Consider the following 27,129-nt stretch of genomic DNA (forward strand, 5'->3'; position numbering starts at 1 on the left):
GGTCTGATGACTCACCAGTTGCCGGGCAGAGCCACAGCACCCGGTGTTCCCCACCTGGCCCCACCCTCCCTGCCCAAACACGGGAGGTCCCGGCCAGGTGCAAGGCCACGGGCAGGGGCTGCGGCCGCCACCGGCTCAGGAGCTCTGTGGGCAGAGAAAAGGGGGTGACACCGGGCTGGGGGGCACTCGCAGGGCTCCCCTTAATGGTGCCTCCATTTGTGTTGGCTCAAGTGAGAGCTTCTGGAGAATCTCTTCCCACACACAGGACACTCACTGGGCCTCTCCCCAGTGTGGATGTGCCTGTGGGTGACGAGGGTGGAGTTGTGCTTGAAGCCCTTCCCGCAGTCTGGGCAGTGGAAGGGCCTCTCCTCTGTGTGAATCCGCTGATGTACTGAAGCACAGACAGACAACTCTGCAACTAATTAAAGTTCAAAAGAAGGCTGTTTTATTTCAGCACTGGACACATGAGGAATCATTTCCAAATGCATGTGCAAGGAGTGGCAGACTCCTGCTCTCTGTTTATACAGAAAAGGTTTTACATATCCAGGCAGTTTCTAAGGAGGCAGAATACAGAATCATTACCTGCCCACTTTGTGTTATAATCAGCTGAATACCTAATATGGCTGCGCAATTGCCCTCCCTTAATTGGGTCAGTGGGATTTTGAAATAAAGGAGTGGGCATATGGAAGGAAGAAAGCTGTCTTCCTCATGGTAAACTCCTCACCCATGGCCAGTTTGCAGGACTTTGTGATCTGCTGGTCACAGTCCAAGCCTCTCTGTTTGGACTGTGATTATTCTTCTTTAGACTGTGATTATAAAACTGTTTGATTATTCTTAAGGCAAGGTATTTCTATGGTCTCTGCTCCTTCACAATTGCTACATCTATCTCTGTCACTCCTGGCTTTACTTTCTAATATATTTGTTACTCTTTCACTAAGGTATGTGATTTTTGCTAGTTAACTTAGCTTCTTAACTAATTTTAAATCTTAACTAAAATATGTAATCTTCTACTATCTCAATTATATTCCCAGCTAGCCCCTCAACTCATCCACAGTTTTCAATTATTGTAAATACATTTCCAGCTGATCCCTTGATTCATTATGATGAGATTGGAGCTGCTCAGAAACCACTTCCTACACTTGGGACACTCACAGGGTCTCTCCTGGTGTGGATCTTGCGGTGACTGATGAGGTTGGAGCTCCACCCAAAGCCCTTCCCACACTCCCCACACTTGTAGGGCCAGTTCCCTGTGGGGATCACCTGGACCAGGTGTGAGCTCCAGAGCTCTGGCTGAAGCCCTTCCCACATCCCAAGTACTTGTGGGGCTTCTGCCTGCCATGAGTCCTCTCCACCACCTCTGAGTTCCAAATGGATCTCCAGCTGCCTTCCTGGCATAGGGGGCATCTTTCCTATTTACATCTCCAGGGAATCTGCAGCCCCTCCTTGTGTGGGATCTCCAGGGCTTTTCCTCCCCACTGGATTCCTGTGCCATGGAGCTGCTCCAAACAGCCTCTTCCATGAGGTTCTGCAGCAGGGATTTGCTCTCCCTGGTCTCCGTCTGCAGCTCAGTGCCTGGGCTAAGGAAAGAAAAGGAGAGGAAGGAGTGAGGAAGGAAGAAGGACAGAATGAGAAGAGGAAGGAGGGTGGACAAGGACAGGATGGGACTTACCATTGTGCCACAGGGAAGGGGAAGGAGATCCCACCAATTCATCCCTGGCAGGATGGCCTTGGCCTGCAGGCACAGGAAATGCTGGGCTGATAGGTGGAGCAGAGGAGAGGAGGAAAGGGGCAGTGACTTCCTCCTCAGCTGCCTCAGTGTCCCACACCATTCTTCCTTTTCCTTGCAGCCTCCTCCACCTCCATCCAGACAAAGTTTGGGATTGACAAATCCTGGCTTGGGGGAAAAACAACAGCTGAGACCCTTGGTCCCACTGCCCAAGTCCAGCTCCAGAAGTAACCGCCCTGTCCACCGCTGGGCAGGCCCAGACCCTGCTCATCTCCAGCCTCCCCCACTCCTCCAGGCTGCTGGGATCCCCCAGCTCCGGGATTGGCTCTTGCTGCTCTCCCCATTCTGATGCCAATGTCCACCCCCAACTGGTACCACCTCCCCAGCCAGTACAGAGATTGCCACAGGAACCCTCCATAATTCTCCAAAGGGGCATCTGTTCTCACCCCTGGGGCCCTGCAAGATCCAAACATCCCCTCTCCTGCAAACAAACCCTCCCAGAGATTCCCCGATGGATTTGGGGCAAGCTCCCCCTCCCCACTCACCTGTGAGATCTGGGGGGGGTCGAGGCTGCCAGGGCCAGGAGAGCTGCAGACTCAGCGGGTGGGCGGGAAAACCCTGTGGTTCTGCTGCAGCTCTTCCTCTTCCTCCTCCTGTTCCTCCTTTTCCAAATCCTCCTCTCTCCCTCCTCCTGCTCCTCCTCCTCCTGCTCCTCCTCCCTGCCTACCCCAGACCCCCTTGTCCCACCCACCTCTCCCCCACAGTCACAGCACGATCAACTTCTGGGTGGAGGGAACCCCCCATGAGCCCCCCAGGGATGGGCAGGGGGCTTGAGGACCCACCCAGTGCAGATCCATTCCCCCCCAGAGCCCCAGGGAATCACTCCAGGGATCAAGTGATGGGGACACAAAAGGATCCCCATGGAACCACCTTTTTTCTGTTCCATCCCTACCTTTCCCTCCCCTCACTTATCATTCCTCCAACCCAAAGACCCCTCCCAACTCAATTTGGGGGTCCCATCCCCTTCTCCCGCTCTGAGTCCTCTTTTCCTCTGCTCTTCCACCCCTTCCACATTGTCCCTCCAGCCCCACCCCACACCCCTGTGCTCGGTTTTGGGGGATCCAGGCCCCTCCTGCTCCGCCTGGGGGTCACATCCCCCCTTTCCCTCAATTCTGGCAGCTCCTGGCAGCTTTTTCCTGGGAAGAATCCCCGAGTTTTGGGACTTTTGGGGTGTAGCTTAGGAGTGTGACAGCTCTCTCTGGCTTTCCCCTCCCTGTTGTGGCCCCTCAGCTGCCCCTGACACCCTGGGGGTGCTGGGATTTCCCTCCTGGGGACAAGGATGTTCATCCCCTTCCAGGAGCCCAATGCCCGGCTGGGGCTCCAGGTCAGGGGGTCCTTGAGCAGCTGCCCCAGAACCTCCCCCAGGGTCTCCCAGCGCAGCCGGAGCCGCTTGGCCTGGGGTCCCCAAAGGCCTCAGCAAGCCCCAAGTGCCTCCCAGGAACCCTCAACTCCCTCAAACCCAGCATCCCCCACATTGCCTGCAAGCTCCCCCCCATGGCACCAGCCATGGCTATGTACCCACATGTCACTGCCCATGTCCCACCATGTCCTCACCCACGGCTGTCTCCCCACCATGTTTCCATCCCTGTCATTGTCCCCCACATCTCCATCCATGCCCGTGTCCACCCATGTCCCCACAAATGGCCCCATCCCCGTTTATGTCCATGTGTCCCCATTTCACTCTCCATGTCTGTGTCCTACTATGACCACACCTATGTCTTAGTTCAGTGTCTATTTTTACCTCAATATTGAATATTTTAAAGCAATAAAGAGAAAATGAAAACAAAATCAAGGCCAAAGAAAAAGATTTCCATGTCCGTGCCGGCTGAGGATCCATGTGCTTGGGTAGAAGGCAAGAACGTTTTTTGGTGGAGTTTCTATCCCACTGTCTCCAAAATCTTGGTCTTTTCCCCAGTTTTACACCATTTGGCTGTAGAAGACACCCTTGGCAATAGGAAATCAAAGTCGTGGAATCCCTGAAGTTGGAAAAGACCTTGTCCTGGTTCAGAGCAAATTTGGGAGAGAACTTCTGAAGGGGTTCCTCTAGAAAGCAGATTCAATCGAGCACTCCCACAACTGGTTCAGGAAAAAAAAATACCTCTTTGGAGAAAGGTGGAGAAAACTATTTATTAAACAATAAAACCTAAACAATATTAAACAATAAATCCTCTTGCCATTCTAAAAGACAGACAAACTCACAAAGTCCCTCCATGGGCTGTAGCTCAGCTCACTCAGTCTCTTATCAGTCCCTCCGGTGCTAGAAATGCCGCAGCCCAGGCCCGGCCCGGTGGGCCACAGGTGAGAGCTGCCGGTGCTCTGCTGGTGTTCAGGCCAGAGCAGGTTTAAACAGGTCCAAAGAAAAGTGGAAAAAACCACAGTCCAGGGAACTTCTTTGCCTCAGCTAGCTAAAACTAACTAAAAGCAAAGGAGAGCTCTGTCCTGCTGTCTGTCCATCTGCAGGCAACACACTGCAGGAGCAGGAATGTGGAGGAGTGAGTGCAGTGTGTGAAAACAAACTGTGCACTGCTTCTCTCCTCCTTCACTCTCAGGACAAGTCTTAAAGGTGCAAAACTTATTATTCAGCATAAAAACAACAAGACAATTGGGGATACAAGCATCATATAGTCAACCCAGAATGTACCTCCAACACCATTCAGTACTCCTTGATGTCACCAGAAGATAGGATTGAATGCTAAAGATTTTATGGGGTTGAAAGTCGACAAATCTCTCCCCAAGGAAATCCCATTGTTGGCCTGCCTCCTGATGGATGTTCCTGCCACTGGGTTTATCTAGGTGCCCTCAGGGAACCAGGAAGATGTGGAGGCCCCAGCCAGATGCCTTCCAACTTGGATCACCAGGACCACGGATCACGAGGGCTCTGCCCAACGGGGGTCACTGCGGATCATCCAACGCGGATCCTCCCATGGGGGATGGAGCTGGAGCAGCACATGAAGCTCTTCCCGCACTCGGGGCACTCACAGGGCTTCCCTTAGTGGCGCCTCCGTTGGTGTCGGGTCAAGGTTGAGCTTGAGGAGACTCTCATCCCACACTCAGGACATTTGTAGGGCCTCTCCCCGGTGTGGATGCGCCAGTGCATGGTGAGCTGGGAGTTTAGCTTGAAGCCCTTCCCGCAGTCGGAGCAGCGGAAGGGCCTCTCCTCTGTGTGAATCCGCTCGTGTTTGCAGAGATCGGAGCTCCTTGGAAACCTCTTCCCACACTCAGGACACTCGTAGGGCTTCTCCCCGGTGTGGGTGTGCTGGTGTTTTCTCAGGTCAGAGTGCCACCCGTAGCTCTTCCCACATTCCAAGCAGGTGTAGGGCCATTCCCCCATGTGGATCACCTGGTGCCGAATCAGGGCTGAGCTTCCTCTGAAGCTCTTCCCACATTCCCCACACTTGTAGGGCTTTTCCCCAGTGTGGATCTTCTGGTGCTCCGTCAGCTGGCACTTGATGCTGAAGTTCATCCCACATTGCCCACACTCGTAGGGCTTTTCCCCAGTGTGGATCCTCTCATGTTTCCTCAGGCCAGAGTTGTATCTAAAGCTCTTCCCACATTCCCCACACTCATAGGGCTTTTCCCCAGTATGGATTCTCTGGTGTTGCATCAGGCTCCCCTTCTGGTTGAAGCCCATCCCACATTCCCCACACTAGTAGGGCTGCTCCCCGGTGTGGATTACCTGGTGCTGCATCAGGTGGCCCCTCTGGCTGAAGCTCTTCCCACATTCCCCACACTCAAAGGGCTTTTCCACAGTGTGGATCCTCTGGTGTTGGATCAGGACAGAGCTCTGGCTGAAACTCTTCCCACACTCTCCACATTTAAAGGGTCATTCCCCAGAGTGGATCACCTGGTGCTGGATCAGGCTGGAGCTCCAGCTGAAACGTTTCCCACACTCCTCACACTCATAGGGCCGTTCCCCAGTGTGGATCACCTGGTGCTGGATCAGGTGCAAGCTCCGGCTGAAACCCTTCCCACATTCCAAGCACTTTTGCGGCTTCTCCCTGCCATGAGGCTTCTCCACCAGCTCTGAGCTCCTGCTGGATCTCCAGACACCTTCCTGGCTCAGGGGGGCTCTTTCCTCCCCGCAGCTCCCTGGGCTGGGTTTGCAGCCCCTCCTCGTGCAAGATCTCCAGGGCTTTTCCTCCTCCTCCATCCAGACATTCCCTAGGAATGAAAAATCCTGGTTTGGGGAAAAAACAAGATGAGAATGCCTTGGACTCCTTCTCCCCTTTATCTCATGAAGTCATTGAGAATCTTGTGTTTGTAAGAACCACCAAAATACTAAGATTGAGTCCAAAAATTCTCCAAACATAAAGACACAGATCAAAAACTCTCCAAACATCATGATTCAGCAAAACCCCCTTCCAAAATATAAAGATTCAGCCCCAACAAAAAACCAAAGCACCAACATTTAACCCACAAAAGCTCAGAAACATCAAGATTCACCCCTGTGAAAATCATGGATCCCCCTCCCTGGTCACCTGCTGCATGTTGGGGGGAGAAACACGCCTGGGGCAGGAGGGAGGTTGCAGACACAGGGAGGGGTGAAACCTCCTGTTTCTGCTCCTCCTCCTCCTGTGTCTCTGCTCTTGCTCACACTCCTCTTCCTCCTGCTATTCCTCCTTCTCCAGCACAATCCCACCTTCTCCTCCCACATGCAGCATTTGACCATTTTGTTCCTCAACCCTGCTTCTCCTTCCTTTCTCCTCCTGCCCCAGGCCCAGCATTCACTGCTGGCTCCCCCTTCCCCCAAACCCACAGCATCCCACCGCAGGGGCAGGGATGGAGCTGGGGCAGGTCGGGCTGGGGCAGCGCTGGGCTCTCGGCCGCTTCCGCCCGCACTCGGTCCCCACTGCAGCCGCTCCCGCCAGGACAGCGCGGGGGGGCCCGGCCTTGGCGCTGCCCCACTCCCACCTCCCCAAATTCCCCTCGTGTGGGGGGCGCTGGGGCGATGACGCTGCAGGTGGGGAACGCTGGGAGCTGCGGGTCTGCCTGGGCACTGCTGGGTCATGAGTGCCACACACTCTGATTGTGTGAGCACTGCCTGAGGGCTGGGGCTGCAGCAAGGGGGACACCCTGCTCCAGAGGGGATGTCCCGCAAACGAGGGACCCCCATGAAAGGAACAAGAGGAAAGTGTCTTTGCAAACAGATGCTGTGAATCTGATTAAAGATAGAGCCAGGTACAAAAGGAAGCAACAGGAGAAGCCATCAGTTTCAGAAAATGTTATTAACTGATGACACTGACTGCTGCTGAGCCAAGGTCATGCCAAATTCATGAACTTCGAGAAGAACAACAATGAGCCATGAATATCGTTTGCTATACAAAAGTGGGAACCCTATCAAGGGGGTATGCAGTAGGTGGATTGGGATGTTTGTACCTCTTAAGTACTCCACCCAATGGGGAGAGGGAGATGTGGCTGGGAAAATTAGGATGAAAAGGAGGCTGTGTCCTTCAACAATAGGAGAGACCACATGGAAAATGTTTCATGGCATCTCCCTTTTTTTAGGAATGAAATTACTTTTACAGGACTCCTCTGGCTGCTTTGTGGACAGAAACCTCTGGTGATGTCAATTTTTCCACACAGCTTGGAGCTCATCCGGAATTCCTTCCACCGTCTGGGGCAGTGGGCAGTGAGTGCAGCTGAAGGTGCCTCACCCAATTTGGGGGATCGGCTCCCTTGGGTGGCGGTGGCACTGGGGATTGATTGGGTACCCGAGAGTGACCAGGAGACAGACGAGTGACACATCAGGGGGGCTCTGAAGAGTCAGGAGAGAGAGAGCTCTGGAAATCTCATCAGTGAGTGCAGTGGGATCTTTGGGGAATGAACATGGCAGGGCACCCATGGAGGGTAGAAAAGGGAAAGCTGGGAAGGGGTCCTGGCCAAAGGGATGATGATCCCAAAATATCTCTGAAAGGTCCCTTGGGAGAATGTTGAGGCAGTTTGCACATTCCTCCAGAGGTAATTAAGGACATAGATACCCAGGGGGGCAATAAGGGAAGTGGAGAAGGGATTTGGACAACAGAGGATGGATGGTGTTGGTGTGCTGGGAAGGGATTGGGTGAAGGGGAGTGTGCAGCAATATGGATAAGGCAAGAACCAGCAGGAGGAATCTCTGTGGGAAGGAAAAGGATGATGCAAAATCAGAGGAAGAGAAAAATACTGAGGACTGGGATGTTTTTCAGCAGGGTCTTAGCCTCAAAACTTTTTAGCTGATTCAGGTCATTTGTATCCCCAGTTTCCAAGACAGGAAATCAAGGAGGTCAGGATTTCAGGGGGTTTCTCTGTGGTGGGCAGAGGCAGCACCAGGCGCAGAGGGGCGGGACCGGGAGCACGGGCTGGGGGCCTGTGGGGAGCTGCGGGGCCGGGCCGGGGCTGTGGGGCAGCCGGGGCTCAGCGCCGGGCACTGCCTGACCCCACCAGCCCCGGGCAGGGCCGGCAGTGGCCCCTGGCCCCCAGGAGGCTGCGGGACGCCCCGGCCCCTGCCCGGCCCCGTGGAGCTGCCGGCCCTGCCCACCGGGGGGGCACCTTTGGACACTGCGGCAGGACAGGGACCGGCTCTGGGATACGGGCTGGGGAGGGGACCCTGAGCACAGGGAGCAAGGAACATCTGGGAAATATGGATTATATGTGTAAGGATCGAGATTATCTTTTAAGGATTTGGTTGGGGTCACTGGAGAAACAAATGATTTTGCAGAAAGCTCAGAAGCTGTCAGAGGATGAGCACCCACAGGCACTGAGGGGGGCTGCAGGAGGGGCACAAGAAGGACCTGCAGCACTTGGGCACAAAGGCACAGCAGGGGAATGCAAGAAGGGAGCAGAAAAAGGCCAAGCTGAAGGCAATGGCCAGGGCAGAGTTCCTACAGCTCTTGAGGGATCAATCCCAGGGCCCAAGGGGGCCCCAACACCCAGAGGACACGCTTGGCCACAAGCACCTGGCAGAGGCATTGCCCTCCTCGGCAGGGGAGAGCCCACCCAAACAGCCCCTGGCAAGGAATCAGGGCTCCAGCTGCAGGGCACAAGGACACTGCAAGCAGAGACAGCAGCACCCTCAGGACGAGCAAGTCCACCCCTTGATGGACATGGCTTGGCAGGGCTGTCACAGCTCCCATCACACCAGGGACCCACCACACTGGAGCCCTTGAGAACATTCAGGTTGGGTCTGCATTGAGAAGAGGCCTTTCCTGATGGACACAGGGGCCTCTCAATCCACTCTCAATCTTAGACCTATGGGGGGGAAAATTCAAAAAAATGTCTTTGAATATTAATGGGAGAATTGGGGAAAACGAGGAGGAGTGTTTTATTGAACCACTATTGGCAGATGTGTGGGATGAGTTTGAAATGCATTAATTTTTATTTGCTCCTAATTGTGATTATGATTTACTGGGAAGAGATTTAGTCACTAAATTGGGAATGCAAATTAATATTATAAAAGGTGATACAGAGCTTAGTTCTGTTGTACCACTGTGTCAGATGTCTGGCAAGGCCTATGCTGAAGTGAACCCAGAAGTGTGGGCAGCCCCAGGCTGTGGCCAGGATCCTGTCCCTGTGAAATCTCTCCCACAGGAAGCTGGGCTGGCACTGACCCTGCCTTGGGACTTTGCTGTTCCCAACACCCACCCAGGACATCGGCTCCTGCCTAAGGAGTGCAAAGCAGCACCACTGGTGGCCAAGTGCCATGGCCCATGCCAAGTGGCCCTGAGGCCAGAAACAGCCACCAGCACAGCTGAACACGTGGGACCCCTCAGCCTCCCTGAAGCCCCGGAGATTTGCACTTCCCACCTGCAGCAGGAGGATGGGAGGCCCCACTGAGCCTGCCCTGAAGGCAACGCAGCAGCAGCCAGGGCTCCACAGCGGGCCCAGCCCCTGGGCCTGCCCACAGATCCTCTGCTGAAATCCTCTGCCTGCCCACCCTCCTCTGGCATCTCCAGCCACTGGGGCCAAGCCTTGCTGGCACTGCTGCAGCTTCAGTGCTCTCTGGGCCTGCACTCGCCACAGCTGCTGGGGAACACAAGGGCACAATTCCACTCTGGGGCTCAGGTACACTCACACACTGGGCTGCCTGGGACTGGATCGTTGCAAAATATACCAAGTTTATTTCTTCTAAAACTTATTTCCCTGCTCAGAAAGGTTTCACTACTCAAAGGTTTGCCGTTGCCTTGGGGAAAGAAATTTTAAAGTTTTTTTTTAAGGGATGTTACACCACTCAACAGAGATGAGTTTAACATCTCAACAGACTGGGAACAGCCAAAAAGATACCCACAGAGATAAGGACCAGCAACAAAACATCAATGCCCAGCAGCAAAGAGCAACCAACAGCTACTCCAGACACTGCCCCCGGCAGAGCTGGAGACACCTGGTCTGGAAAAGGCTGAGAAGGAAATCCAGGAGTGTGCACCTAATTAACATCCAAGGGGAAGAAATCCGGGTCCAATAGGAAACCAGATACTAAAAACCACACAACTTGGAAGCAATGAACATTAAACCAGTGGATTTAGATTGGTTCAGGCTGTAGAAAGTTTAGGAAAAATCTAGTAAAATTTACATGTCATGGAATGATTTTCTCTGCACACCCGGGCTATGTGTGGATGAAATTATTTCTGTTACATATCTTTGCCAGAACCAAGTAATGCCTCGACTCTCTAACAATAAAGATATTCTTGGAGAGTTTTTGTTTTCCCTGCAGTTTCAGTGACAAGATTAAAACATGAGAATAATTTTTCCTAATAATCCCACTTTATATTGTCAGGTAGGTTTGGGACAGAAGTGTGAGAATCAAGTTTTGGTCTGGGTTTTTCGATGATCACCTTTAGGCTGCATTCTGAAAAACTACAAGAGCTTTAAAAGTGACCATTTAATTCGTAAACAGTTAATAGGTTGTTTAAATATTGTTTAAAGAAATAAACAGTCCCAAAAACAAAACAAAACCCAAACCAAACAAAAGAAAAAAAAAAGCAAACAAAAAAAGAAGCAGATTCTGGCGGGGGCACCTGTGAGTGGTGGGATGGCTGCTCTGGAAGAGAAGCTTCATTCCAGGCAGCCTGGAGAGGGGCTTTAGAAACGCAAATTAACACTGCAGGGCAAAGTGTGGACAACCCACCTGGGTCTCTTGCCTGGGGCAGGAATTGGGCTGATTCCCTCTGCCCCTCACCCCAAGCTCTGCCTGCTTGCACAGATGGAATTTGCACAGCTCAAGACAGAGCCCGTGGTGAGGAGATCTGACTCTGCAACAGAAACGGGTGAAGCTGCAAAGGGAAACAGCAAAAGCAGAATGTTCTGAAAACTACACTTAAAAAAGCTGGGGGTGAATCATCCCTCTGCCCACTGCAACACCTGCTGTCATTGTCTGTGTTATATAGGGTGTATTAGATCAGTTTATTTTTGGATTTGGTGGGGGTCTTTTGTGTTTTTCGGTTATTTAGGAAGATCAGTTAGGAATCCAAGAATGTGATGTTTGAATTACAGAAAAGCAGTCAATTGATGCAGTCCTGGCTCCTGAGGGAGTGCCCAAAAATGGGGAAAACAGCAACAGCCACCAGAACAAATCCTACAACAACACGGACCAGCCCCTGGGAACCCTAAACAATACATATCAGGAGCCACAGAACCCATTTCTCATTTCAATGGCATCATTATGTTGCAGAAGTTCGAAAATTATTGAAAATCATATTCTAGTTAATAGACAGATGTCTAGATTAATGAAGCAATATAATAGCATGAGTAGCAGTAGTTATGCTAAGGCCGCAGTAGGCCCAGTAAACTTTGTGTGAACTTTAGTGCATGGTAGATCGAGAGGATGTGTTATCTAGAGAATGTACCAAACCTTATCTATGGAATGCACCTTCTGGCTAAGTAACAAATGTCATGATGTACCTAATAAATCTCTGTATGCCTTTAAAAAATGCTTAGCGATGCATATAGATTAAATGAAGCAATCATGTTAAGAAAAGTATATAAACCCTGCAGATTCTGTGGCAAAATGGGGCTCTGACTTTGGACGAAAGTCCTCAGGCTCCCGAGCCCTAATAAAGCACCTCATAAAGCAATTCCGGTTGTTTTGTGTTCTCTTCAGATCGGGCAACAATTAGGTTACAAGCTGTCCTCAAAATAATAACCAACCAGACAGCTCCAGCTCCTGACCTTCCTGCTGACCAATCCACTGAAATGAGGAACACAACATTTCACCAGGGGATGGGATCAGATCATCTGTTAGCAGAAAAAGGTGGAGTTTCTGGAAAATTAAATGACACAAACTGCTGTTGGCAAATAGATGACAAAGGAAAAGTGGGGAAACAGATAACAAAAGAAACAAGAAAGTAGCTCATGTACCAGTCCAAACATGGAAAGGATGGGTATGGAACACAGTTTTGTGGCTCCCTGGCAGACCATGGGTTAAACGAATGCAATTTCTCCTCTCATGTGCTACAGCAACTCTCATCTTTTTACCATGCTCCATACCTAGAGAGTGCAGCTCATTCAGCAGATGAGCCAGGGGATGCAGGTGGCAGCCAGGCCTCCTGATCCAGAAACGGCTACAGAAGGACAGGGAAGGAGGGCACTGAGAATAATCCCAAAATCAAAGAGGACCCAGGAAGAAAAACCAGAGTCAATGAGTGAATCTGTTTGGAGATAGGGCCAGGGACTTGTAGATAAGGAAGTAACGGGAGAAACCATCAGTTCCAGAAAATGTTACAAATTCACACGGACACCTGCTCAAAGTCCCGCTAGATTCCTGAACTTCGAGAAGAACAAGGACTTAACAGAGCCCGTGAATATCGGATGTTAAACAAAAGTGGGGGTGCACATTAACGAGGACATACAGCAGGCGGATCGGGAAGTCTGAACCTTCCAAGCACCTCAGCCAGTGGGCACAGGGAGAGGGAAATAAGGCCGGGAAAATGAGAATAAAAAGTAGGCTGCGAACTCCAACAATGGCAGAGACCGCACGGCAAATGCCCCACGGCCTCTCCCTCTGCTCAGCAATAAAGTCACTTTTACAGGACTCCTCTAGCTCCTCCGGGCACAGAAACCTCCGCCGACGTGAATTTCCCCGCACAGCCCCGGCGGCGGGGCAGCCCCCTCTGTCCCAGCCACAGGAACCGGGCCGAGCCAGCGCCGCTCCGGCAGCGGCTCCTGCCGAGGCAGCGGCGGGAAGGAGACCGCGGGCAGCCGCTCCCGCAGCGCCCTCAGCCCAGGGGCCGGACACGGCACAACCAACCCGCCTGAGCCCCCTGCCGCCCCCGAGACCCGCAGCGAGCCCCGAGACCCGCAGCGAGCCCCGAGACCCCGCACAACCCAGCGCGGCTCCCACCTGCGCTCCGGCCGCCTCCGAGCTCCGCCGCCGCTCCCGGGCCCGCTCCGCCAATGGCGCCGCTGCGCAACCACGGCCGCCCTCAGGCCGGCACCGGGGCCCTGCTCCGCCCCCTCCCACCAATCAGCGCGCCAGAACCGCGACTGACGGCACAACCGGCCAATCGCAGCCAGGGGCGGGCTCTGCACACGGCACAGCCCCGCCCCGCGCTCTCAGGGCACCCCGGGCTGCGTGAGGGCAAAGCCGGAGCTGAGGAGCAGCCCTGGAACGGGCCCGAGCCCGAGGGGGATGGAGCTGAAAAAACAAACAAACTTCTCCGCAGCTCCCGACACGGCTTTCCCACGGCACTGCCGCTTCGGTGGCTCCGGCTCAGCGGGAGCCCTGGAGCCTCACTTTTCCTACCCCTAATTAGAAGCATCAGTGCATCGCTTTGATTTCCCCCAGGAAGGGAAAGCTGCCCAAAACCCCTGTGGGTAAGTGGGGGAGGGGAGAGATTTCTGGCAGAAAACTCCAAAAGCTCAGAGCAGGATAATGAGAATTCAGTGAAGACCCTTAAATCCAGCTTTCCCCCCGCCTCCCTCCTTCCAGCTGCACCTCCTACCCCGGCAGTGCCGGAGACAGGGAATGGGGCCATGCTCAGTTCATCCCCCGGGGCTTCTCCCTCTGCTCGGGGACAGGAGTCGTTCCCCTGCTGCACCCTGAGCTCTCTCCCACCGGAGACTTTTCCAGGAACTTCTCCAGCCTGAGTCCATCCCATGGGGCACAGCCCCCCTCCAGCTGCTGCAGCGTGGGTCACTGTGCCCCGGGGTCAGTCCTGCCAGGACAGGCTGCTCCAGCGGGGCCCCTCTGGCCACGGGGTCACAGCCTCCTCTCAGGCATCCCCGTGCTCCAGCGCGGCTCCTCCAGGGGCTGCAGGGGGATCTCTGCATCCCCATGGACCTGCAGGGGGATCTCTGCATCCCCATGGACCTGCAGGGGGATCTCTGCATCCCCATGGATCTGCAGGGGAACCTCTGTAACCCCATGGATCTGCAGGGGGATCTCTGCATCCCCATGGACCTGCAGGGAGATCTCTGCATCCCCATGGATCTGCAGGGAGATCTCTGCAGCCCCATGGATCTGCAGGGAGATCTCTGCAGCCCCATGGACCTGCACGGGGATCTCTGCATGCCCATGGATCTCTGTATCCTGCACCGCTGTCTTTGGAGGTGCCAGGAATAGGCTGAGCTCTGTCTGAAGCTCTTCTCACATTCCCCAGCACAGGGAGGGTTTTACATCCTCACAGCTCCCCGGGCTGGGTTTGCAGCCCCTCCTTGTGTGGGATCTCTGGAGCTTTTCATCCCCGTTGGATTCCTGCACCGTGGAGCCGTTCCAAATGGCCTCTTCCACGAGGTTCTGTGGCAGGGGTTTTTTCTCCCTAGTCTCCATCAGGAGCTCAGTGCCTGGGGGAGGAAGGAGAAGGAGAGGAAGAGACAGGGAGAAGGGAAAAGGAAAAGGCAGAAGGAGAGGAAGGAAGAAGAAGGAAGAAGGGATGAAGGAGATGGGAAAGGAATGTGGATGGTTGAAGGAGAGAATGAGGAGAGGAAGGAGGGCAGAGAAGGCGAAGATGGGATTTGCCTCCATGCCAGAGGGAAGGGGAAGATCCCCCCAGTCCATCCCTGGCAGGATGGCATTGGTAGTGAGGCTGTCCTGCAGCAATGCTGGGCTGGGAGATGAAGCAGGAGGGAGGGGATAGGGGCAGTGACTTCCTCCTCACCTGCCTGGCTGTCCCAGTCTGCAGTGTCCTGGCGCTGCCGAGGCCCTTGGAGCGTCCGGCACTCAGGAGCCCGAAGCTCACGGCTGCTTTATAGAGCTGACACAGCAGGCAGGGTGGGTCTGTGTGTGATCTCCAGCAAACTGGGTTTATTGGTACAGGAACAGGGTCCACAGCTGAACAGGGTCCAGGGACAAAGACAGGGTGCAAGCTGAGGGCACAGGGGGTTTTTATATGGGGTAGTGAGGGTGGAGCTGAGGGTCAGGGTCCAATGGATATGGGGAAAATGGGGCAAAGGAGGGGTTAAGGGTCGGGTCAGCTAACAGGGAAACAGGGGCAGAGGAATGCAGTAAACCAGGGCAAATGGAGGGACAGAGAGGAGAACATTCTAGGGACTAACCAGAGATGGGTAACAGGGGTTGTACTTGGGTAACTAGGCCAACAGGCCAATGGGGTAACATAACTTTACATAAATTAGCATGTGCCTGCAAAGATCTATGGGAGAAGCAAGCTTATGACCATAACATTGAAATCTATTCCTATTATTTGGGACCAGTCCTCCACAGCTGGGAGATTGAGACTCCCATGGGCCTCCCCACCAGTGCATCTTCCTTTTCCTCACAGCCTTGTCCAGCTCTATCTAGACAAAGTGTAGGATTGACAAATCTTGGCTTGGGGAAAGAACAAGGCGTGAGCACCTTGGGGACAAAGTGAGAAAGGAGCCTCATTCTTTAGAATTTTTCAAAGTTTAATAAGGAAAAATAAGGAACAAATACAGTAACAGCGCTGGGTGCTTGGCGATGGCCAGAGGCACAATGGTTAACCACAGCAACTCTTCTTAGCAACTTTTTCCATTGTATTGATCAAATACGTATTCATAATGATTATACAAATTCAAACATTTCTTTGAACTCCTTTACATGTTCCAGGAATTCTTTAGGTTGGTTTGACCCCCAAATCACCTTTTTAGAGTACGTGCAGGAATCGTGGGTTGTTGTTTTGAGGGTTGTGTGTCACCCCCTCACAAGGGCCCCCTGTTCTGTGGTTTCAGCAGGTGACAGTTGCTGACAGTGGAAGGGTCAGTGGCAGGGGCCCTCATCACATCCCTTCCTCAAGTGTTATCTGACCAGGCAGATGGTTTTAGCTATTTCCACAAGTACTTCAAATTAGTTATTTCACAAATATCTCTGAGTCATTCTCATTATTGTAAGTTAGATGCAAAAATAAAAGCATTAGCTATTATTTCACAACTACAGCTACTTCTGCAAAAGTTAACATTACAATGCACAACACATGGCATCCACTTTAATAGTTTGCAAAAGCCAAAACTATAATGTGTGTTTTTCACACTCTCCACCAACTAAAATATCATCCATAAATGATGTTCTGAGGATAGGAGCTACACAGGGGCCAGGGCATTGGCAACAAAAAGCTGAACAAATTATACTATAGCAAAAGCAGTGAAAGGTGATTACAAACTGTACCATATCAAACTCGTTGTGATTAAGAATAATTTGCACAAGTCAATACATGAAGCAAAAGCCAACACTGCCTAGTTATTTACACCAAAGCCAGGGCAGGTTTTTCCCTTGCATGGAGCACTTGGGCCTTCCCCGGGCCCCTTCTGCCCTCCTGCAGAGCCGCTGGCATTTTCCAGCACACACAGTTTGTAACCCAGAGCCGGGTGCAGCCCCGAAGGCTCCAAGCGCCTCCTTCCAGGCTGACTCTGCAGGTGCCGAGGCTGCTCTGGGCTCTGCCAGGGCTCTGCTGGGGCTCAGCTCTGGGCCAGGCTGGGCCCGCTCTCCCCTCACATGGCTCCGGGCAGCTGAAGCACAGCGGGAGAAGGAAGGGACACGTCAAGGGAGTCGAGGTTTGAGAGAGTTTTTATTCCAAAAACTGCCATGACAAACAAGAACCATAACAAACAGGCTGTGCAAACTACCATAACCAACTAGCAGTACTAACTACCATAACTATCAGTGCTAACTACCAAAACTAACTAGTTGTCCTAACTACTGTAACTAAAGGCTGTCCTCAAGTGCTTCATCTCCTCCGCTGCTCCCTCAGTTGCTTCGCTGCAGTGATCAGAGGGGTCAGGCTGGAGAGAGGCTTGGCTGATGACAAAAATGGGTGCTGTCCAAAGGATAAAAAAGAAAGAAATGAACTGTTACTTCCCAGAGTCAAGTTCCTCACAGGCTCTGTTGCAGCAGGACAAAGGGAAATGGTTTAAAACTCAAGAGAGGGAAGCAGGCTCAGATTAGATCTAAGGGAGAATTTTTTAACCAGGAGAGTGGGGGAACACTGACAGAAGGTGCCCAGAGGTGTGGGAGGTGCCTCCTCCCTGGAAACCTCCAAGCTCAGGTCGGGCAGGGCTCGGAGCCCCCTGACCTGTTGAAGATGTCCCTGCTCGCTGTGAGGCACCAGGCCCAGCTGGCCTCGAAAGGAGCCTGCCAGGCCAAAGCAGGCGAGGATTCTGCTCGCTCTGCGTGTGGAAAGCAGCGAGGCTGGAGACTGTCGGAGGGGGCCCCACAAGAAAACCCCTCCCTCGCGCTGCCGCTTGCCCTGCAGCCCTTGGCATTCACCTGCAGCAGCTCCTGGGCAGCCCAGCGCCGCTCCTCGTCCGGCTCCAGGCTGCACTCGAGGAAGTCCCGCAGCAGAGCCGACAGGCGCCGGGGCTCCTGCAGCTGCGGGGTCCCGTTCTGCCGGATCAGAGCGCGAGCCTGAAGGGAAAGCAAACTCAGCACTCTGCCAGCTTCCTTCACACCCACACGGGCTCACATCCACCCCGGGTCCTCAGCCCCAGCTCCACGGGCACTTTCCTCCCTGCCAGAGATGCTGCTCACAGCTCATTTTTCTATGCCAACCAAAAAACCCAAACCCTGGGGCTGCCACAACCTCTTCAACATCCAAATGATCTCGCCCTGAGAGCCAGTTTCATTGGCTGACTTTGTTAGTAGGAACCTCCAGCAGAAATAACACATTTTGCTTCTCCAAATGTGGACACCAGCTGTACAGGCCATTTTCCAGAGTCAGTGTGGTCTGACTGTGTTATATCAAAGGATTCTTACATCAAGTGCATCTCTGCAGTGCCACTGACACTCAAGTGAATGCATTCCTGATGCCCCATCCCAGAAACTGCCAGGCCAGAAACAGGAGGTTTGTGATGCTGAAAGCTCAGCTTTGGTGACACGGAGAAAGTAGCTTGGACTAGGAAAGAAATATGTTAGACTATGGAGATGTTAAACAATCATCCTCAGGTTTTCAATAAGTTTCACAGTGAGAGGAATCAGGGGGGAGATCATCTTGCAAAATGTCTTCTAGAAGCTCCTGCAGAAATCTTGTTGGGTTTGGGGGTGGGATGTGGGGTTGGTTTGGGCTTTTCTTGCAGGGTAACATTAGAGCTGATGCACTTGCTTCACATTTCCATGTCATCCTCAGAGCCAGAAGAGCTGCAACAACGTAAATCCCAAAGCAAATTGTTGCTGGAGACTGCAGAACATTCGTCTGTGTTCAGGCTGGAGTCCTCTGGGAATTCCTTTCCCATGTGCAGAAACCTCCAGCTGCTGCTCCCAGGGCAGGGTCCCCCTGTGCTCACAGGCCTCTGCAACCACTGGAGAATTTGCCTCTTACCATGGCCCCCGTTTCCCTGAAGTAAGGAGGTTCTCCTTCCACCATCTCGATGGTCACAATGCCAAAGGCCCAGATGTCCACCTTGGGGCCATAAGGAGATCTGGTCACAACTTCTGGGGCCATCCAGTGAGCAGTGCCCACCATGGAGCTGCGCCGGTCCTGCTCAGGGCTGAGCTGAGCGCAGAGGCCAAAATCAGCTGAGGACAGAAACAAACCCTGTCAAAGGCAGCTGGAATGAGGAAACTAAGCACAAAGATTCCCCACTCTCCATCTGAGAATGCAGTAGTGAAGTCAGCTGGAAAAGTCCTCAGGGCTGTAGCCAAGGAAAGATGGAACTGGACCCTTACAGAAACCCTCAGCTTTCATGCAGTGGCTTTTACTGATTCCCATGGAGCTTTAGATTCCCACTGCTGCCCCTCTGGAAGGGCCAGAGCCAGAGCAAAGGCACTGCTGGCACCCTGCTCCTCTCCTGAGCTCTCTGCAGGGGCAGCTGCTCTCAGCTGTCAGCAGGGCCCGGGCAGTGCCCCCAGCAGCCCTTGTGGGGCTCTGGCCTCACTGGGAAGCAGCCCCACAGCCGCAGCCCGGGAGCGCCGTGCCTGGCCAGGAACACCCACCCAGCCTGACAGAGCCGTCCATTCCCAGGAGGATGTTGGAGCTCTTCAGATCCCTGTGCATCACCCGGTTGGAATGGAGGAAATCCAGGCCCTGCAGACACTGAGAGAGAACAAGAAACACCAGGGTAAAAACCAATGGCCGGAATATATCACACCAGAAAGGACAGTTCAGAATTCTGCCAGCAGCAGCTTTGCTGGGACAGGCCAGGAGTGCAGTGCACACAAGCTCCAGGCAAACGGTGCAAGGCAAAGCTGAGAACAGCAAATCAAATCAAAAAAGGACAGAGAGTACCACAACAGCAGGAGAGAGAGCAAGAACAGAGCAGACGTGCAGTGATGCTGGCAGGCCGTTCACTGCAGAGGCTCTTTCTTCTCCAGCTCATGAAAACAGCACAGAAACAAAGCCCTGAGCATGGAGCCACTTCTGTTCTCATGCCTGTTTGGAAGGACCATCGTGTCCCAGCCATGGGAGTGACAAGCAGGATCCCTCACCTCCCGACTGACAGCTGCCATCTCTCCTTCAGCCATGCGTGTCTGTCTGACAACGTCCTGCAGAGTTCCTCCATCCATGTATTCCATCACCAGCCAGAGATCTCCATCAACAAGGAAGCTGGAAGAGGAAAACAATGGCATGGAGATGAATGGGCAGTGCTCAATTCCCCCATGGAAAAGCCTGGATGGAGTTTTGTTTCCAGGTCACTTGTCAGTGAGGACAGAATCAGATGGAGAGACATTCCTGCCCGACTGCACAGCCCTTGGAATCTGCACAGTCTAAAGGAGAAGGAGTCACCTGTGAGAAAGGAGAGGCCTTAGATGGCAAGCAGGTGAAAAATGCAGGTTAGCAACAGCCCAGATCAATGTGGAACCACAACACTTGCCCCCAGCTGGTTCAGCTTCTGAACTCATCAGTTCCACCATTCCCTCCAGAACAAGGCAACACAACTGCCAGGGCTATCCAGGGGAGGAGGCCGTGCAGCACTTGGGACAAAAGCAGTCAGAAAACCTTTTAGAAAGTCCCTTCAGAAACAGGCAAGGCCAGTGGAAAATGGGCAAATGAGGCATTTCTGGAAACAAGAACCTGGTCTGCCTGGCACCTGTAGCAATGGAAAGAGGCTGGGAAGAAGCCAAGGGAAATAATTTCTGCTGTGGTTCATCAGCACTTGTTGGAAAACACAGCAAATGGGGTCAACTTGAAGGAAAAACCAAAGCAAAGCAACAAAAGCACACACAGGGAGTGAACTGCCAGGCTGTTGTTACAGGAAGATGTGGCTGGGTCAGGCATTTTCAAAACAGGCTACAGACTCGGGATGCCAGGAAAGGTTAACGCAGGGCCCGGGCACGGGATAAGAGCTGAAACACTCACCTGTCCAAAGAGCTGACAATGTTGGGGTTCTTCTTGTCCTTCAGGAGCAGGATCTCATTCACAGCTCGTTCCCTGTTCTGCCCTTGGAGACTCATTTTCTTTATGGCCACCTGAAGGGACATGGCAGCCCTTGAAATGCAGGAGTCTGTGGCAGGAGGCCACAGCAAACATGGAGCGAGTCTGTTTGGAGCGACGGAGCCGGGCTGTGCCAAACTGCCTTGGGATGGGACACCAGAGCTCAGCAAGTGCCATTCCCACAGCCCATTGCTCTGCCAGCTGGGGGCTGCTCACAGGACACATGGCCAGAGACATTTGGCCTTGCAAGCTCTGCAGAAATGGTCCCTCAGCTGTCAGCCTCAAAGCTCTAACAACATCCTCTGCACCTACAGTCTGCTCAAATGGCCTCAACTCTCCTATTATTATTCAAACCCATTTTGAAAGCAGAGGTAATTCTGGTTATGTGAAAACAGAGCAAAACAGCCAGGAAGCCTTTAGCAGTTCTGTGGGATTTGGTCATGATTTCAGATGCAACTGCTCTGTTTGGGGTTGCACAACAAAGCAAACACACACATCCATTGCTCAGGTGATCCCTGTCACAGGCTGTCACTGACACCAGACCCAAACACCACTGCAGGGTTTGGGAGAGAGCTTTGCTCTGGACATCCATCTTCTCATTTCTCTCCCTCTCTCTGTGAACAGCTGAAGTAGGACTAAAACCCCAAATTGAGCCCAAGCAGGATCCCTCCCTAATCAGGCCTTGGCGTTCCCTTTGAAGATGAAAGGCAGAATGGAAAAACTGCTAAATAGTGTTCCTGTCAGAGGCTGGGGTGAAGATAAATTGGGCCTCAGTCTCCAGCAGCTGATGCATTCACACTTTTAGATATGAAGACCAAGCCAGCGTGTCCTGCTCTGACAGACACCGCTGCCCTCCTTGCATTCCTTTGGCACTTTAGAAGGACCAGGTCTGTCCCAGCTGTGCTCTGCAGGCTGACACTGCTCTGCCTTCAGAGGAGCAGCCTGGGCAGGAAAGCTCTGCTGGCCCCCAAAGCTGCAGCCACAGCTCCCAGCAGAGGGGAAAGCCCTGGAGAGCTGCCAGGCGTGCTGGGCGTGTTGACACTGACCTCTCCTCCAGTGGCCCTGTCCAGTCCTTTGTAAACGGTTCCGAAAGCCCTGGAGACAAAACAGCAGAGAAGAAAGAAGCAGCGCTTCAGGCCCTGGCAGTGAAAGCCAGCCCAGACAGGAGATCTCTGCTGCCTGCAGCCTTCACAAACACCTGGGTGCATCGACCCTTCCAACAACAGCACAGCAGCCACCAGCCCTCTGCCATGCAAGGTGGGCAAGAGAAAACTGAGACCCAGCACGAAGGAACTGGGCTGGAGCAAATCCCAAATGTCCACCCTGAACTGCTTTAGTTCAAAACCTAGGAGGGGAAATGGGGGTCTAAAGAACTGGAAAAGAATGCATTTCATCCTTTTCCATGTCCTGCCTAAGACCTGCAGGTTCCTCAGGGGTCCTGCCTTCAGGCAAGTGATGCATTTTCCCCCAGAGTGCATCAGCTCTGTGTCTGTTACTGAATGGATGGGGTCTGCTACCTGTGCTAGAATAGAGCCCTTATTAGTTCACTTCTAGTTTCTGTTTCTAAACCTTTAGGTTGATCATTCTGACCCGTCGATATTTTTCAAAGGAAAATATTTGAAATAAATCTTGAGAATTGCTTTCTGACAGTCATCAGATGGTGAGTTGCTCTTTTTGGCAATCCAGTTCCAGGGACAGAAGATCTTCCAGGTCCTGCTCCGTGCTGCAGGCAGGACACTGCCAGCCTCAGGGGGCTCTGACGATGCCTCCTGACCACAGTTATCAATTCTGATCAGGACTGCGAGACAGCAGGATGGTAGCCCAGTGTCGGAAGGTGTTTGGAGCTCTCCTGACTTCTCACTGGATCCTGCCCCAGCACAACCCCTGGCCCTGCTTGTGCAGAAGTCGCTGCCGTGCCCTTACCCTTGGCCAATCTGCTCCAGCTCCAGGTATTTCTCGGCAGGCTCCGCCTCGCTCACGGTGTTTCCTGAAAGAAACCACGTGGAAGACGCTCCCTCCCAGAGTGAGAGCCCGCCCTGCAGCAGAGCCAGAACGCAGCCCCACTCCCTGGGGCCGTGAGCCCCTTGGTCTCAGCTGGGGAAGGACAAGAAATGGCTCGGTGACGTTCAGCTGCAGAGCAACCCTGGGTGCAGCTGATGCCGAGACACACACACAGCGCCCTGCTCGGGCACCCAGGGACAGAGCAGACGTACTCAGCTGCATCAGGCACCACTCCCCTTTCCCGTCTGGCTGCAGGGCTGTGCTGCTGTCAGAATGCTCAGCCCAGGATCCCACAGCGGAGGGAGGTTCTTCATCCTCTTCCCAAAATTCTGCAGCTTCTCCATCCTCTTCCCAAAACACTGCAGGTTCGCCATCATCTTTCCAAGCCAGAGGATGTTCGCTGTCCACTTCCCATGCTGGGAGATGTTCACTCTCCTCTTCCCAAGACACAGGATGTCCTCCATCCTCATCCCACACCGGGAGATGTCTGCTGTCCTCATCCCATGCCTCGGGAGCTTGGCCATCCTCGTCCCACACCAGGGGACATCCACCTTCCTCGTCCCACTCCGGGAGATGTCCACTGTCCTTGTCCGACACCTTGGGAGCCTCGCTGTTGCATTCCCACACCGCGGGATGTTTGCCCTCATCTCCCAGAACAGCAGGAAGCTCACTGTCACCTCCTGGCTCTGAGGGAAGCTCACTGTCACCTCCTGGCACTGAGGGAAGCTCACTGTCATCTCCTGGCACTGAGGGAAGTTCACCATCGTCCCCCAGAACAGTGGGAAGCTCACTGCTGTCTTCCTCCTCTTTGGCCTCCTCTTTGGAAGCAGGGGGAGCCACAGGAGGTGCTGGTGCTGCTTTTGTGCCCTGTGGACAAACGGCAGCGTGAGGGACGGGAAGTTCTACCTCAGTTCTCACCTTATTTATCCTCAGCTGCACATCCAGCTGCACTAAGCAGAAATTGGGTTTGGAGCTGTTCCAACTAACAGTGGGCTAAAGTCGACCTTGCCACTTATTGCTGGGAGTTTGATGTTCCACCATGGCTAAAGCCAGCCAGCAATCCTCTGCCTGCAAAGCCAGACCTGCAGCTCTTCAAAAGCTCTTCAGCAGAAAAGGAGAAAACTGACTGGGATCCCTTTGCTGCTGCTGCTGCTGAGACACTGACAGGAACTTTCCTTCAGCCTCCCAGGCTGGCACTCAGCTGCCACATGCCGAGCTCACCACTTGCTGCACAATTCCAAACACCAAAGGTTCCTTTCCCACTCACCGAAGGAGGAGCTGCTCGGGATCCACAGAAAAAGTGCCCAGAAATGGGAGAGGGAACATGAACCAGATGCTGTTAGGAGAAAAACTGCCAGTGGTGGGAAATGCCATGGAGCAAGGCAACTCCAAGAGAGCATTTTGCTTTCACAGCATCCCTCCAGGAGCCACAGTCCCTTCCCACAGCAAGTAAGAGAACAGCACAAAATACTGGGCTGGGTCAGTTCTTGGCCGGAGCAGCAAACGGAGGGAGTTCCAGGCTCTGCTGGCACAGACTCCCTGCCTGAGGGAACAGAACCCCCCAGGGCTCATTGCAAATGCTGTGCACGTCCCGCTGGCTGCAGACACCCCCTTTTTCAGCTGCAGCTGCTGGCAGCAGCTCTCCCAAAACAATGGTGTCTTCATGGCAATTTGGTTCCAAAGTCAACTCAGCTCCAGAGGAAGAACAAAAAGCACACAGCAAGCCCAAAGCCACAGATGCTGCACCGAGGGAAAGCCTCGACTTACGTGCCAAGTGGGTTAAAAAATACCCCGAATAAGCCACCGAGTAGAGAGTGCAAACTGCAGCAGCCACGTGCTGGATCATTTTGGCTGCACTGCACACGTCTGCAGCCTGTAGCCCTGTGAGCACAGAAGGACACCCGTCAGGGCTGGGCTGGCTGCTGAGAATGCCTCGGGCAGGAGGATCCTCCGGCAGCGAGCCCAGAGCCACTCTGGGCACTGAGGCCTCCGTGTCCCACGGCAACGGGAACACCACGGGGACGTGGCACTGCTCCTGTGACACCACAGCAGCAGCTCACGCAGAAACTGCCTGGAAGGTTCTCCTGTGTCACAAAGGAGCACAAAGAACCCTCCCAGGGCACAGCCTATTGCCCAAAGCATGCCAGAGGAACTCGGAAAATGCAGCACACAAAGACACCCCATAGCCCAGCCTGAACACTGAGGAGGAGCAAGGACGGCACCAAACCAAAGGAAACGTGACCTTTAGTCACTGATACTTCTGACTGAAAGCAGCAAGCCTTGTTCTATCGGGGATCTTTGTTCTAGTTCTAAAAACAAGCAAGGGTCTCCAACCTTAAATACACAGATGGCAGGAACTGGGGAGGAGGTGGGATTAGGAAGGAGGAGGAGGAGGGAGAGAGGAAAAGGAGGAGTAGGAAGAGGAGGAACAGGAGCAGGAACAGGAGGTTCCAGTGTCCCCTGTGGCCGCAGGCACGGGACCATCGCCCCCACCTCGTCCTGCAAGTGAGAGGGGAGGGGAGGTGGATCTTGTCCCAAATCCATTGGGGTGTCGCTGAGAGGGTTTTTTATTGGGGTGTATTTGGAGCTTGCAGATTGTGGAATTGACCCCAAATATCATCTCCCATCCCTGGGAGGTTTTTTTCTGTGTGTGTGTAGGTTTAGATCTTGCAGGACCCCAAGGCTGAGCTCCTTGGGGGGATCTTTGGGGGTCCACGTGGCCATTGCCCAGTATGGGCAGGGGAGGACATTGGTGCTGGGGACCCCTGGGAGAGCAGAGGAGGGGAACCCCTGGGAGCCCCAGAGTGGGGAGAGCAGAGAGAGGCGATCCCAGAGCTGGGGATCCCGTCTGCCTTGAAAGTGGGGGAGCCTGGAGAAGAGGGACCTCTGGGACTCCTGGGATCTCAGAGTATCCCATGAACCCTCCATGGACCTACAAAAGCCCCTGGAACATCCCTAAGCAGGATGCTGGAGAAAAGAGAACCCCTGGAGCCATTGGACCCCCATCATCCCAAGGAAAGGAAAACTCTGGAACCACAAAAGTGGAGAGCTCAGCGATAGGGAACTCCTGGGAGAGATTTTTTTGGGCTGAAGCTTGACATTGTGGAGATTTTCATGGACACAAGACCCCTGCTGACTTCCAGAGATGGACTTGGCCACGGGGATCCTCTACTCCAAGGCGCTCCCACCTTGGTTTCCCCCAAACCAGGATCTGTCATTGCCAAGCTGTGGCCGGATGGAGGAGGAGGAAAAACCTCAGAGATCCCTCATGAGGAGGGGCTGCAAACCCAGCCCAGGGAGCTGCAGGGAGGAAAGAGCCCCCCTGTTGGGGAAGATGAAACAGGAAAGCCTTACAAATATGATTGCCTGGCAAAAGATTTTGAGAATATAGAAACTATAGGCAAGATTGAAATGAAAGCAGGCTTTGAGATCCCTTAGTTAATGAACAACAGGAAAACAATGGTGTACAAGACCCTCTGCAAGCAGGCAGGTCCAAGGGTCTGCGCAGACCCTGCCAGCTTGGCAGAAGGGGTCCAAAGAGTAGTTTTTAGGGTTTAAAATGTAGCACAGTATGGTAATGTAGTGATTCTTATAGGCTGTATGTAAATGCTATAGGATTTGTATGCTGTACTAGATTGGTTAGTGACAATCAGAATATCCAACACAGAAGATGATTTATTGTATTGTAACGGGAACTTCGCGCTCTTGCTTTTACTCTTGCGCTCTTACTCTTACTCTTGCTCTCTTGCTCTTACTTACTTTTCTATGCTCTTAGCTCTTGCCTTTTACATTATTACCCTCTCATCCTCTCTCTTCTCTCGGGCCTGCTCCGAGCTGCAGCTGGCAGCTCCCAGCAGGGCCCTGCACCCACGCCCTTTGCAATAAACCGCAAGTTCCACGACCTGGCTTCAGAGATCTCTCGTCTCCGTCCATCCCGACCGTGCTACCTCCGTCTCGCCTACACCCCCCTGAGCCAGGAAGGTGTCCGGAGATCCAGCCGGAGCTCAGAGCTGGTGGAGAACCCTCATGACAGGGAGAAGCCGAACAAGTGCTTGGAATGTGGGAAGGGTTTCAGCCACAGCTCCGCCCTGATGGAACACCAGAACATCCACACTGGGGAGAGGCCCCGTGAGTGTGGGGAACGTGGGAAGAGTTTCAGTGGGACCTCTGATCTCACCAAGAACCACAAGATCCACACTGGGGAACGGCTCCATGAGTGCTTGGAATGTCAGAAGAGCTTCAGGTGGAATTCAGGGATCGTCACTCACCAGCACTTCCACACCAGGGAGAGGCCCTGTGAGTGTCCCGAGTGTGGGAGGTGCTTTGTGCGCTGCTCTAGCTCCATCCCCATGGGAGGATCCGCGCTGGATGATCCCCAGTGACCCCCGTTGGGCAGAGCCCCGGTGACCCCCGATCCGGGTGATCCCCGTTGGGTGGGGGAAGGTGTTGGAGAGATTTCTCTGCCCTCTCCTTGTGCTGCTGTGATTTGGTTGGTAATAAACTCCCTCCGTGTGCCCAGGCCGGGTCTGTTGTGCCCGTGTCGGATTTGCTGAGGGATCTCTCCCGGTCCTTGTCCCCACGGAGGAACCCTCGGTTCCA

At 53.4% G+C, this 27,129-nt stretch overlaps 1 protein-coding gene and 2 pseudogenes across 4 annotated transcripts; all 3 read right to left on the minus strand.

The window, feature by feature from the left end:
• Nucleotides 1-422: 422 nt before the first annotated feature.
• On the minus strand, nt 423-2,444 carry LOC132340561 (uncharacterized). 4 transcript variants are annotated; one of them, XR_009489890.1, is made up of 3 exons: nt 2,272-2,440; nt 1,670-1,890; nt 423-1,577 (listed from the first exon to the last, which is right to left on the minus strand). XR_009489890.1 is itself a non-coding variant. In XM_059871633.1 (2 exons), exons 1-2 carry the CDS (start codon nt 2,160-2,162, stop codon nt 1,058-1,060), a joined length of 1,008 nt encoding a protein of 335 aa, XP_059727616.1. In that variant the 5' UTR covers nt 2,163-2,434; the 3' UTR covers nt 423-1,057. The 4 variants fall into 4 exon arrangements, 1 of the variants encoding a protein (XP_059727616.1); XR_009489889.1 differs by having other exon boundaries at nt 1,670-1,894; XR_009489888.1 differs by having other exon boundaries at nt 1,670-2,444.
• Nucleotides 2,445-3,893: 1,449 nt separating this feature from the next.
• Nucleotides 3,894-13,199, minus strand: LOC132340531 (zinc finger protein 184-like; annotated as a pseudogene).
• A 616-nt stretch (nt 13,200-13,815) lies between these two features.
• Nucleotides 13,816-25,824, minus strand: LOC132340552 (serine/threonine-protein kinase PAK 3-like; annotated as a pseudogene).
• Between the last annotated feature and the right edge of the window lie 1,305 nt (nt 25,825-27,129).

The sequence above is a fragment of the Haemorhous mexicanus genome, chromosome 32 (genome assembly GCF_027477595.1).
Source record: "Haemorhous mexicanus isolate bHaeMex1 chromosome 32, bHaeMex1.pri, whole genome shotgun sequence".
Classification (NCBI taxonomy): Eukaryota; Metazoa; Chordata; class Aves; order Passeriformes; family Fringillidae; genus Haemorhous; species Haemorhous mexicanus.

What these genes read in the sequence shown, in the direction of transcription:
- LOC132340561 (XM_059871633.1), bottom strand. Translation starts at nt 2,162, where the DNA reads ATGCCCCTTTGGAGAATTATGGAGGGTTCCTGTGGCAATCTCTGTACT. An exon ending in CCCTTCCCTGTGGCACAATG is followed by an intron (nt 1,573 to 1,669) that starts GTAAGTCCCATC and finishes TCCTTAGCCCAG; the next exon opens with GCACTGAGCTGCAGACGGAG.